Source organism: Peromyscus maniculatus, chromosome 4 (genome assembly GCF_049852395.1).
Source record: "Peromyscus maniculatus bairdii isolate BWxNUB_F1_BW_parent chromosome 4, HU_Pman_BW_mat_3.1, whole genome shotgun sequence".
Lineage (NCBI taxonomy): Eukaryota > Metazoa > Chordata > Mammalia > Rodentia > Cricetidae > Peromyscus > Peromyscus maniculatus.
The window spans coordinates 88,625,773-88,639,795 of NC_134855.1; the positions used below are offsets into that span (position 1 = coordinate 88,625,773).

Here is a 14,023-nt window from a genome sequence, read left to right on the forward strand (position 1 = left end):
TACAAAACCAAATCATGAGATAAAGAAACACTTCTTCATTTCTAATTCTAATGGTATGCATTTTGCATACTGGATATTCACTGTTATTCCAAAACAACCTAGAGTCAACAATAATACATTATGAGAGGAAGATGAAGACTTTGGGATTAATTTGAACTGCAAGTTAGTGTTTGCTAGCATTACAGTGCAAACACCTACCCTTTACTTGTGCCTTCAATAGCATAGCGTAACGCAGTCCATCCAAACACATCTTTAACGAAAAAGTCAATGCCTTCATCCAGAAATAGACTGACCATATCTGTTGAATCCCATCTTATGGCATATAAGAGTGTGTTTCTGAAATAACACAGAATAGCTTCATTATTAGATAACTTAATTAAAACTGTTAATACTTGGGTATATTTTACAAATTTAATATCTTGCTTGTCTGTTTGGAATTGTCCTTTTTATACACATAAATATTATTTGTTACAAAAATCCAACTTTATATTTGGTGTGCAAAGATAAAATAAGAAAATGGATAGGAAGCCTCTGGCAGTGTTTTGTATCTTCTTAGTAGAATTCTTAGATTCATCGACTTTGATAGAATATAAGTGTATAAAAGTTATTCTTCTTAAGTAGATAAGGACCTAAACAAAGATGTTTCCATTTTCTTTAGTTTGCTGTAACATATAATTACTAATCAGATAACCATCAGATAATTGAAAGGTATTTTCATTATTTAAACTATAACAACATTATAAAATACTCTGTTAATAATAAATTCATTATAGTTACAGTTAGTAATGAGGATAACCTGTCCTATGCACTGCCCTAAATTTTACATAAATGATCTCATGTAAACCTTTACAAGGTATTATCCTTCTTTTCATATTTGATGATATGTAACACTAGCAGTTCAGACACCTAGCAGCTAGGTAGCTGATATTTAAACCAAGTCATCTATGAATCTGCATCTACCCACCTATTACTTAGCTTCATAATGTTTCTACTAATAAAGTGAATTTACTTTGCTTTCCCAACTCTATGTAAATATAAACACATCAATACCAGTTGTACAGGACAAAAGGGGGTAGAGTTGAGCAGCATCCTGAAATAACAATTCTTAGTCATCATAGGATATTCTAACCTCATTATTTCTCAAACAAAGGGAATTGAAAGGCAAGAGTCATCTAATAGACTGTTATTGTCAACTCTTTTTATGAATAATAGGGCATTTTATAGGATAAGCATATAAGAGCAAGGAACAACAGTACAAAATGATTGAGTTTTGTTATGAATCAAAGTTAATCAAAAAGTTTAGACTTCTTAAAAAATTAGTAAAACCAAACTGAAAACCCATTAATCTACCATAATATCAGTTGTCCAATCAAACAAAATATCAAATAAGAAGCATCAATAATTATAATAAGGGGATATGAAACTTATAAATGATTTGTGTTGCTCACCTCAATTTATTGCTTTGCTTACCCAACTAATTAGACTGATGACTAATTGATACCTGATCACTGAATCCCTGTAAGTTAGTCTTCTTTCCATCAAGTTGATATTTCTTGGTCGTAAGATTGTTATTTCAGTATGTCGCACATTTTTATTGAAAAAATTCAAACAACTGTACCTTTTCATCTTATCAAATACATGTATATTTGCCCCCTTCTTTACTAAAAATTTCGCCATCTCCATTTTGTTTTCCTTGAGAGCCAGTAAAAGTGGTGTAAAGCCATCCTGCAAAACAAAACAAAAGAATCTGTAATCCAAAATCATTGTAATCTTCAACTTAATGGAGCCTTAAACAGTCCTTTGAATACAAAGCCTTGCTAAAGTGAATAAGCAGCTTCTTCCTTGCAGGCCCCTGCACATTCCTTCTCCTTGAAATGCCCTACAACTATTTACATGCGACACATGAAACCTGCTCATCACTTCCATAGATGACTTTAAAACTGTGTTTGTTCTACAAACATTTCCTTCTACCTTAGCATTTAATATATGGAGTCATGTAATTGCTCTCTTCACCTCTTTAAGAGCAATTTGATAAGCAGGTTTCTGCATGAATATCTTGAGGCTCAGCAGTGTGCTTAGTTGTTAGAGGAAACTACTGTTATCTGTGGACCATACTGAGTCCATAGCTTCTGAGGTTTTTACCTTTCCAGTGAGTGTTTCCTCCAATGCGTTTGTATAAACCATTTTTTACTTGTGAAATCATCTAACACATTTTATAAAAATGATATTTAGCCCAAAGGACATATAACTCAACATCGACCCAGAAATTTTCAAACTTTTGTTAATTTATACTTCACTTGCACTCTCTTTTCCCCTAATGTTGATGGAATGAAGCATTAGTGTTAAATCAAAATCATTCAGTTGATTTTCAACACTGTCTTTAACTCACTGTTTTTGCAGTGTTTACAATTGTTAGGATATGACACCCAGGCTTTATAAACTTACCAAGCCACACAGTAATGGCTCAAATGTCAAGGTTGTGATTCGCTACTCTTTCAATATAGGAAAGAAAACTTGCAATTACTAGTCTGGGATCTGTTTACCTGAATACTAATAATACATAGAATTCTTAAAAGTCTAGCTTCTTATTATTTTCAATATCTTTTAAAAGTAATGAATTATTGTTGTCTTTTTTTTTTTTTTTTTTTTTTTTGGTTTTTCGAGACAGGGTTTCTCTGCGTAGTTTTGTGCCTTTCCTGGAGCTCACTTGGTAGCCCAGGCTGGCCTCAAACTCACAGCGATCCGCCTGGCTCTGCCTCCCGAGTGCTGGGATTTAAGGCATGCGCCACCACCGCCCGGCAAATTATTGTTGTCTTAAAGCAAGAAGTGTTATAAGCTAATCTTCACCATTGTTACTATTTTTTTTCCCAAACATAAAAATAGTAAAAGAAGAAAGTAGGACTAAGATTATAGGAGTCAAACCATGGCTCTTCCAGAGTTCCTTAGGATTTTGAGATCTAGCATCCACACATTCAATGTTTATTCAGGAACTCTTTCAGAATTTCAAGGAAATAAATTTTGTAAATGCCTTTGTCCATGACTAATTAGATTTAAAGATTCAAACTCTGCATAGAAAACTCTACTTGTAATACAGATATTCAAACTTCTCCTGAGGTCATCGGGACACACAATCCAGAACTAAGAATTTCAGTCTTATGTCTAACCCACATGTCTAATTCCCTTCACCATTTGTTCTTATCACTGAAAAGAGAAAGGACTCAGTCACTGAAAACTTCTTAGTTTCCTTTGATGGGAACAGACAGGGAACAAGCTGCTAGGGTTACATTTCATTTCAATATGAAAAAATGTCGGTTCCATCTTCTCCTTCTCCCAATCCAGGCATCCTAGATTGGAAAACAGAGGTTAGTTTTTGACCTAAAAGGTAGTCATATCTTCAAAAAAAGGGAAATACACCAGTGCATTCTGTGATCTTTCGTCTTTTTTCACATATCCACCACCTACTCACTACTTACTCCTCAGATTGAACTACAGGCATGTTTGTAGCTCAGTAACTTCAACAAATGAAGAATGAACACTCCTAAAACAGAAAACACAGTAGCAAAACCTGTAAACTCATTCCAAAATAATTCTCTTAGTTTTGATTTTTGTTTTGTTTTTTTTTTTTGGTTGGTGGTGGTGGCTTTGCTTTTTTGTGAAAGGGGTCATGAAGCTGAACAGTTAAGAAGGGGGATTGGTGGGGATATGGAAGGAGTTGGGTGATGGTAAAGAATGTGATCAAAATAAATGAAAAATGTTCATTAAAATAATAAGTTGAAAATAGTAATAATTCTTCATGTATGCCTCCAATTGCCCAAGTTCCAAGTGGGCCTTCATATTTCTGTTCAGATTCTTGTTCTGTATTCTTGATTTAATCTTCACACAGAGAAATATATCATTTGATATTATTTGTCAACAGCAATAAGATTTAAAATTTGCCAAAATTCTTTTGTTTCACTTGAGATTTAAAATAGTTTATTTAGCAAGGGAACTTTTGCTCTACAGTTCTGTTACTTCGCACAGGTTAGAAACAAATTTTAGTGGAAAAAATCATAAAAAGAGAAGCTTTACCTTGAATAAATATAGCAAACATAGTTTCTGGACCAGCAGCAGGCTGCCTCAGCCACAAAAAGGAGTTACATCATCACCTGTCTCCAGCTGCCTTTCCCCCATCAGCTAAGTGACATGTGCACCCTTAAAAGTGCCCTCCAGGCTCAGCTCGCTCTCTTTTGCCTCTTTACTTTTCTTGTCTCTCATCTCTCTCGTTTCTTGCTACTCTTTTTTCTTCTTTCCTCTGTTGCCTTTTTTTCTCTCCCTTGCTTTTCTTCTTCCTCTTGTCTGTCTGCCTCTTTCAAGTCCCCATGCTGACATGGCCTTCCAATCTCCACTCTCTTCCTTCACCAGTAAACCTTGCACTAAGTCTGTAATGCACGGCCTGTTTGCTTAGTGGCATACCTTGGCAGGACCCTCCAAAATATACCCACTACTGTCTTCCTTTTTATTTATCCTTTCACATAGTGTTTCACTAATACTACTCCTCTATGCAGGAAAGTTCTAGACTCTAACACTTCGTTCAAAGTAAGTCACATTCTCTATTTCAAGTCATATGCTTAAACAATTAAGCTATTTCAAAGTATTTTCATTCAAGTAAGTTAATCCTATGTGTATTGCTATTAACACACATGTATTTCAGATTATTTTGGGGACTACAATGCTGTGAATTATACCTTGTTCTTTTGTTCCATGTCTGCATTGTATTTAAGCAAATATTCAACCAGCTTCTGATTGTCTTCAGACACAGCATAGTGAAGAGAAGTATTGCCATTTTTGTCCATATGATTGGGATTAGCACCGTGCTTCAACAATGTACACATGCACCCATATGACCAGTTTTGTACAGCCTAGGGATTATACCAAGAAAGAGATTGCTTGTTCAATGAATTCAATATGATCATCACATAGAGTTCACCAAGTAGTGACATGTTCATGGGGCAAGTTTGTTTTAAAATCATTTAAATTAAGTCTGTGTTATGCTAGATTTGGACAGATATACATACCTTCATCAGAGGTGTGATGGAGTTCCTGTCAACAGCATCAATATCACAATTATTTCTCAGTAGAACATTTACTACTTCTTCCCTGCCATAGATGCAAGCAAAATGCAGAGCAGTCCTATGGAAATGAGAAAGTTTTAAAGAATTTCTAGAACACTATCTTAAAATTTACAATTACTCATGTAATCAAAAAATATTAAATGACTCATAAACATTGGATGATATGTGTTTCTTCTAACTTCTGAACAAATAAGTCCTTGTAAAAAATGGAAATATTTATTAGCTTGTATTACTCACTATACTGGTAAAAACAACATTTTCGATGGTGTATTTTGTGTGGTGCTATGAACTGAGCACATGGCCTCTTTCGTGCTTAGAAATTAATCTGCCAGTGTTCAATACCATCCAACCAGGAGCAGGTTTAGAGAAAAAGCATGGCATTGAGTTTAAATCACCATAGGTTTAATTATAACTTAAACTTTGCTACAAACTTAGACTTCCTATGAATCAATTCTCTCATCAGTAAAGCAAGTATCAAAAACAGTAGTTATCTCACAGAATACCATTGTGATGCATCAATGGGAAATGCAAAATGTCTAGAATAGCTCCCTGCACTCCACATCTCAATTTAATCACTATCCCTTCTGCTCAGCAAACAAGATTTCAAGTACTTAAAATTATATGATAATAATTCTTCTGATATGTTTAAGTATTATTAATTTCAAGGACTCTAAATTGTATTTAAATTTGCTTAGAGGAGCAAAGCAGCAATGTTTTAAGAATAGTACAATAGGAATGCTACATAATAGATGTTCATGTTATCAATGGTGAATAAATTACATGGTAAATTCATGATTTATCAGGATAAATTTGTAGGCAGGATGGGACAATCTGGACTAGAGACCTCTAGCCCGGGTGTAAGTCTGGAGACAGTACTGAGGATCCAGAGAAGACAGAACACAGAGAGGCCGTCCCCTCCTACTGGGTCCCCTATTCTGGTCTTTGAATATATCAGAGGCCATATCACATCCTCCACACAGGCCCCTCCAACCAGCTCATAAGCGCTGTTACCTTTCCTTAAAGTCTCTGTCATGCACGCTGTGTTTCCCAAGGTTTATCATTCTCTGCAGTTTCTTGATATCACCTTCACTTGCAGCCTGGTGGATCTTTTTGCGAGGTTTGTATCTGGCTTCGTTTGCACAAATGCTTTTCATATCCCGTAAAAAGTCCAACAAGTTTTTTCCTGGGACATCGCAGAAACCCATAGGTGTCTTTTCCTTAATTCCATGAACCAAGTTCTTCATGACTGAAGATACTTACTGGCCTCACCGCCTGGCCCTGACCTTCGGATTTTCCCTAGTATTTGTCCTTTAGCCCACTAATTCCCCAACTCAGAATTAGCTCAGTATTTGTCCTTTGGCCCACTAATTCCCCAACTCAGAATTATGGAAAAATCAAGATACGCCCACAAGCTCCCCCACTAAAACTGTATGGTGGGGGAAATAGCTTATGACACCCCTAGATACAGTTGCTGGACTCCAGGTTGCCAAGCAACACAGGTAAACATTGGTGTGCATGCGCAAGAGCGGGCCTCCTGCACTGCTAACATCCCTAGAGTTTAAGGGTGTTCATTGTGAATGTACAAGCCACTTCTGGCCATCTTTCTTCAGGAAAACAAGTCTGTGTTCCATTAAATATCCATATCACCCTCACTGCAAACAATATTCCTCCTCAGCTTCCATCTCTCAATCTGAGATCTAGCTCCTTACTCCCCTTCTACACTTTGCTCTCCTTTCCTCTTCCCTTCTTCTCTCTCCCTCTTCTATCCCTCCATTATTCATACAACCTTAAGTTCTTTTTCTTCCTCTTCCATTTTTCACTACCCCCTTCTCAACCCCATTCTTCTCCCCAGGAGCAGCAGCCCAACCCAGCTCTTACATTAGTTCATCATTCAAATGCACCCCTGGAAAGTCCATCTTTCTTTCTACCTTACTTCCTTCTCTCCACACCCCTTTCACTAGGTTTCCCACAAGATTCCAGAATACACCTATCTCTTCTTCCTGCTGACCTTCACCCACACCATATAATCTCACCATTCATTCATTCACCACACATACACACAGTGAAAAGCAAGCAAACAAGACGTGATGGTGCACATTTTAATCCTAGTGCTCAGGAGGCTAATGCAGGAGAATTTTGAGTTTGCTGCTAGCTTTGATTAAACTTAGCTCCAAATAGGAAAAAGTACCAGAAATGTCTGGAAGGCAGTGATGAACTGTTCAGGTGTGAAAACAATGGATAATTTTTAACTTTCATTTCCATTAGTGCTTTTTATATAGTCTAAAATATGTATTTCATAATAGCTAGTAAATATGTGACCACTGAATAACAAAAAAGTGATATATAAATAATAACCAAGCAATAAATATGTAATAATATATGGCTTATAACCAATAGATATGATCATTTCATCTTCAATTTGAAATAAATTATTCAAGTTTATCAAGCAGTTAGAGAAGAAATAATAAATCGTGTCAAAGTGGAGGACATCATTTAACATTTGTGTTTATAATACAGTATTCAGGTTGTATATTCTTTTTTCCCCCCCTTTTTTTTATTATTATTATTATTTTACAACACCATTCAGTTCAACATAATAGCCACAGATTCCCCTGTTCTCCCCCTCTCGCCCACCCCTCCCCCCAGCCCACCCCCCATTCCAACCTCCTCCAGATCAGGTCTCCCCCGAGGACCGGGGTTGACCTGGTAGACTCAGTTCAGGTTGTATATTCTTGTGAGGAGCTTAGGAGACCCTTTTCATACTCAGGAGTTGTTTACTCAGTCTCTTCATTGCCACCTTCATGTCTTTGTTTCTCAGTGTGTAAATGACAGGGTTCAGGATGGGCGTAATCATGAAGTCCAGAATGGCAAGAAACTTATCCACTGGGACATTAGGAAATGGCCATATGTACACGAAGATGCATGGTCCAAAGAACAAAACCACCACAGAGATGTGAGCAGAAAGTGTAGAGAGGGCTTTAGACAAACTGCCCAAGGACTGTTTCCGTACAGTGAACAGTATGAAGATGTAGGAGACAATCAATAAGAAAAAGGTAGTGACAGAAATTAATCCACTGTCAGCAGTAACCAAGAACTCCATTCTGTAGGTGTCTATGCAGGCCAGTTTTATGAACCTAGGAAGGTCACAGTAAAAACTATCTATCTCATTCGAACCACAAAAAGGCAAATGGACAACAAAAGCTAACTGAGCCACTGAGTGAATGAGACCAATAACCCATGCACCAATCACAAGCAAAAGGCACATTCGTGGGCTCATGATGGTCAGGTAGTGAAGGGGCTTGCATATGGCCACATATCTGTCCCAGGCCATGGCTACCAGCAACACCATCTCACATCCCCCCAGGACATGAAGGACAAACATCTGGAAGATACAGCCCTGGAATGAAATGGTATTATGACTGGAGTACAGATCAGAAATCAACTTAGGAACAGTTGAGGTAGAAAAACATAAGTCAACAAATGAAAGATTAGCTAAAAGGAGGTACATGGGTGAATGTAAATGAGGGTCAAGGACAACTGTAAGCACAACTGAGAAATTCCCCAGAAAAATGGTTGCATATGATATTGTAGAAAACACAAAGAGGAAACATTGTGTTGGTCTGTAGATTGATAATCCCAGGAATATAAACTCAGATACTTCAGAGTAATTTGCTTCATTCATTGGATCTTTCTTGAGTTATCTACAATACTCAAAACAAAACAAGCAAAGCAGTTACCAGAAATAATAAAATAATAACCTAGCAGTGAAATATTTTATTTGTGAACTCATTACAATAAAATGATTTTATATTAAAAAGTATAATTTAAAATAAATATCTATTGAAAGAAATAAACATAAATTGTTTCAAAATATGTATTAATAAAAACAATTCTTCATGACAGAACATATTTTGAAGAATTAATGTCTCTATTCTTCCAATATCCATTATGAATATATACTGTATCCCAAATACTATGTTGTGTCCTTTGGTAAGACGGTGATCCTGTTTCTGGCAGAATTGCAGACACATTGAATACTTTAAGCGTGAACAACTTTAAACACAAAACCTTGATGACTAAGATGAAGAAAAAGCATAGGAGAATGGTTGGTTTATATCAGTGCCATCTGACTGAAGAGGAATTAGAGTGTAAAGGGTTTGAAATGTCCTCTGCAATGACCTTGAAACAAGGGAAGTACATCAGAGTAAAGCAAGCATTTGTGTTAAAGAACTTTGCTGTTTTATCCTAAGAACAGTCTCTTAGTCACCATACAAATGGTAAATCGACTTTTGTACTATCTGAGAAAACATAAACAAAAGAGTAAATTTTATTAATTTTCACTTGTTATCAAATTCTTCATAATCTGATGAAGTTCTATAAATACGGCAGTGAGGGGGAAAGACAGTTTCATACGCTGTCAATTGGAATGTAACTTGATATAATTTCTTTAACAGACACCTTCAAAAGAATGTTAAAGCAACTACAAGGAATGAAAATCAATATTATATAAAGTGGTGAATAATGTATTTTTAATGAAAATTGTCACTAGACAAAATACATAAGAAGCTTGTATTTAAGAGCTACATGTCTAAGAAAAACAGAGGATGATTCTCTCATGCTTACCTGTTAGTTGCTTATTTCTATGCTACCCTAGATGCACTTAATAGTTTAAACCATACAAAATTGACATATCTGCATCTTCCAAAATATATATTACATAATATATTAATTTACTTTTTCTGTCTTATTAACTACTTAATTTTTAGGCAACTCAATCAAACAATTTATGTTTAACTTACACATGACTGACTGCCATTGTTTCCCCCTTGTAATTCAACTACCTTGCTCCTTCTAGACTCAGCACTGACAATGACTCATTTTCAATTTTTATGCCACTTCCTCTCCTATGTGTAATTTTTTAATAAGCTGGTATTCACAAGAATAAATCCTTATACTGCATACTCACAAAATAGAATATATTGATGCAAACACCAGGAACTCACTGGAGTCAGAAATAGAGTTCTGTGCAGCAAAACCATACAAGAAGAGGCATCATGATGGTCAGAATGTAGGAATAGATATTAAAGCAAAACAAAACACTACAGAGGTTAAAAAAAAAACACCACTTAGTGATGATTAAACAGATAGTCACCGGGGAACATTAGAGCTGAAATCAGTGATCAATTTGATACTGACCCAGAAGAGAAAAATAGCATTTTTCCAACAAAGTTATGACAAATATGTGAGCATATATATAGGTTAACCCTAATTTGAATAATATACAATATGAAATTATATATACTTTTTTTCAAATCATTCATGGTATATACATTTTTGTGTAACAGGTAAATCTTTATAATTCAAATTCACAGAATCTAAGCAAGGAGTAAAGGCATAATCACAGAATTGAATGACAATATATTTTTCCCATCAAGGGAGCTTTAGTTAGGCCTAAAACTTGTAATCATTCATTGTGAGGAAACCAAGGCATGCACATTTAGAAGTGCAAAGTTATACATACTGTATTTCCAAAGAATAGGCATAGAAAAGCACCAAGACCAAAAGTCAGGGCTGCAGAGATGGTTCAGCTAGTAAAGTGCTTATTGTGTAAGCATGAGGTTCTAATTTCACCCAGGAACCCAGGTTAAAAATTCAAGCATAGTGATGTGAGTTTGTAATTCCAGTATGCACACAAGCACATCCCTAAACCTTACTGACTAACCCAGTCTAACCAAATTTGTGAGCCTCAGGCCAGTGAGAAACCTTGTCTCTCTCATACATACTCAAACAAAATCAAGGTATGTGCCATTTGAGGAACAACAACCATCATTGTTCTCTTGCATGCTCACAGACGTGGACACACACATGAACAAACATGCCCACTATATGCACAAACACTAACAGAAAGCAATACTACTAGGTTTATTGTTTGTTTCTAAATGATTGGGCAACTGACTAGTTTACTCTGACTTTCTTTTTATGTCAAACTGTTCTTTGCTACTTTTTGACTATGGCTTGGAAAACTATCACAATTTTACTACTATTATTAATGAAGAATCAAAGTAATCATGCTGGAAGGAGTAGATCTAATTTTAAGGAGAAAGAAAGTATGTGCAGAGAACTCACAAAACAGGCATGCAAAGGCCAGTAGGCTTATTAACAATCAACCTTATCAGTCATGAGTAGTTTGGTAGCTTTTAGTTTAACAATCAAAATAGTCAAGAAAAAGATCAACAAAGAGTGATAAAATATAGATGAGAGAAATAATTCTCAGTATTATCAATGTTTCAGAACAAAAATTTTCTTACACTCTTGATTTATAAGTTGAAAACATTAATTAAGATGAGACACCAGGTTGACTTCTAGAAAACAAATGACAACACAAGTTTTGTGCATAAGTAAGTAATGTTTATTATACATCCTATATCATGAATATTATTAATGTTGAATAGTACAAACCTATTACCTACATAATTGTGCATATATGCAATGGAATAGATTGAAGTTATTAGACTAAGTCATTTTACATATGTAAATCTGGAAATATTTCCAATTTGAAGATTGGAGGGTATTAAGTAAAATTAGTAATAGGAAAATTTTTATTTGAAAGAGAAATAATATTCTAGAATGTATATTAAGTACCATCATTCAATAATCTGGAAATGTAAGCTCCCATTTGCTTTTACCTCCCCACATTTATACTTATGTGTTATTCAGATGGCTAAAACGAAGTTATATGCTGTCAAGTTAAAAGTGGATTATTTTACAACAGAATAGAATCAAGATAAACAGCTCTACAAATTCAATATAGTAATGTCAGAGTCATTCAAACAAACTTTAGAAATTATGACAAAGATTACCAATATTAAAACACTGGTTTTCTCATAAAATATCACAATTCCATTAACAAAGAGAATTCTCAGCAAGAGTTTTATCACTAATATTAAGTTCAAGTTTGTGAGCAATCCATTGTTAGTTTTCCCTAAAATATACCTATTCTTAGCCAGCTGATACTAATAAGGAAGTAGATGAAAAGCAAATAGAGAAGAGAGGAGATGGGACATGAAAAGCAAGCAGAAAGAAACAGGAGAAAATAGAAACAAGCAGAGGGAATTCCATAAACACTAAAGGAGATGCAGTTGACAAGCACACCAGTGGAAAATTTCTTGATGCTTCTCTGCTCCACTCACTGCTCTCACTTTTTGTGTGCCAGAAAAGTTCTTGTAATCCTTCTATCTCCCCAGCCTCTGCCTCATCTGTCTCAAACACCTTTTGCTCCTTTATGGCTGTAAATGTTTCCTTGTTTTATTTAAAAGATCACTTAATGTTTTTATTTAGCAGGTTATGTCTTATTGCAAAAACTCTCTCCTATGTCAATTCATCAAGAATGCCTTTTTACTTAATTATGGACTAGATAGCCGTCCTCCATGCCCTAACATCATGCTTGTAAATATGTTATATTTCATATTCCATAGCATAATTTACAATGAATATTCTCTTGGAGCTATACCAAGTCCATGAGCATCTCAAAAGCAGGGAGTGTATCTTATTAATAAATCCTGATCCATGGTAAATTAAGTTTGAGATAGACAATAATATAAATATAAGGATAATTGATGATACCATTTTATTGATAATGAAGATGTGCCTTCCATCTTAAAGCTACTCAAAACTGATTCCAGAAGAATTATCAATTGCTACTCTAGAGATTATTATATTCCTATGGCAGAACTGAAGAATGTCAATTAAAAGCAAGTTTCCAAAACCTTAGCTAATCTTTGCAGAAATACAATCGGTACTGAGCAAAGCAAGATAGAAACAGGATAAGAGTAAGGAGTCAAAATTTTGACTTCTCTGTGGAAGTCCAGTTTAAGTAAAGGTTCAATAATAAATGCTTTTTTAAATAAAAATAACAATAAAGAATAAAAACTTTTATTGTTGTGACCTGAGACTTATCCATTACTTACACCAGAAAAATAACTGCTAACTTTAGTAGGCTATTGACTAATTGTAGCATCTCAACTTACCTGATTAATGAGAATAAAGGCAATAGAAATCCTTATTTCTAGTATTATTGAATCTCTTAAGAAGTGTCCTCTCTTTGGTACTGTGTGGAGTTTTTGGCCACTTGAAGGCTGGTGAGCTGAGTCCCTAAGACTTTTATCATGGGAATTCCACTATTATAGCCTGTTGACTCAAAGGGTAAATGTTGAACAACAATCGAGTGAAAAACAAAGATAATTCCATCTAGTAGCATAACAGCAAAATATTCAGGAATTTCAATTAATGACATTTCATTGTTTACTTAAATAGTAGATATCATTGATGAAAAGAGATGGATATTAAAATGATTAACTAATCATTATTTTAAACTACTAGTAAGTTTATTCATGTAATTGCCTTTGTATGCAATTATCCAGTTCACACAGCAACTTTAGTTAGAGAATACCTTGAACAGTCATGGCACTTATAACAAGAGTGAATGATACTACATATCAGAGCTTAGTTCTTGAAACACATTGTGCTATATTTGCCCTGTTTTTAACTTGCTACGACATTTTTTTTATCATGAGAGGTTGAACTTCACCACAAACAAAATGTACATAATCATTTGATGAATCAATTGATGCAACAATATTGATATAAAGAACTGCATTAATTCATTGGAAAACACTAATTCAGCCTTGCATGGTTAAAATAAATCTAGCAGTTGGCCATGGCTACAGTTTGCATACTTACTGAATTTACTAAGCTATTACTTTATTAAATATTTTTTGCCAATAGACAAAATTTGTTTCAAATTTTTGTAATGTCTATAGTTATTATTTCTCCATTTGAAATGGTCAAGAGTCTCAACTTGTACCTCCTTTTGTGAAAGAAATTTTCAACAATTGATATCCATTCTTCCATAA

General features: G+C 34.9%; 2 protein-coding genes across 8 annotated transcripts in view; both read right to left on the bottom strand.

Annotated features, from left to right (window-relative positions):
* Nucleotides 1-7,323, bottom strand: part of LOC102904650 (uncharacterized) — a 32,336-nt gene extending 25,013 nt beyond the window's left edge. For all 7 annotated transcript variants that reach the window (XM_076570274.1, XM_076570273.1, XM_076570276.1 and 4 more), the window contains exons 1-5: nt 6,123-7,323; nt 5,055-5,169; nt 4,725-4,898; nt 1,619-1,725; nt 199-336 (exon numbers count right to left, since the gene is read on the bottom strand). In XM_076570274.1, coding sequence (XP_076426389.1) covers nt 199-336; nt 1,619-1,725; nt 4,725-4,898; nt 5,055-5,169; nt 6,123-6,355 — 767 coding nt within the window. In that variant the 5' untranslated portion in view covers nt 6,356-7,323. The remainder of the gene's footprint in view (nt 1-198; nt 337-1,618; nt 1,726-4,724; nt 4,899-5,054; nt 5,170-6,122) is intronic.
* Nucleotides 7,324-7,835: 512 nt separating this feature from the next.
* Nucleotides 7,836-12,933, bottom strand: LOC143272956 (olfactory receptor 4F6-like). The gene is made up of 2 exons (XM_076570272.1): nt 10,078-12,933; nt 7,836-8,812 (listed from the first exon to the last, which is right to left on the bottom strand). The coding sequence occupies exon 2, from the start codon at nt 8,791-8,793 to the stop codon at nt 7,855-7,857; it is 939 nt and encodes a 312-aa protein (XP_076426387.1). The 5' UTR covers nt 8,794-8,812; nt 10,078-12,933; the 3' UTR covers nt 7,836-7,854.
* Nucleotides 12,934-14,023: the final 1,090 nt, after the last annotated feature.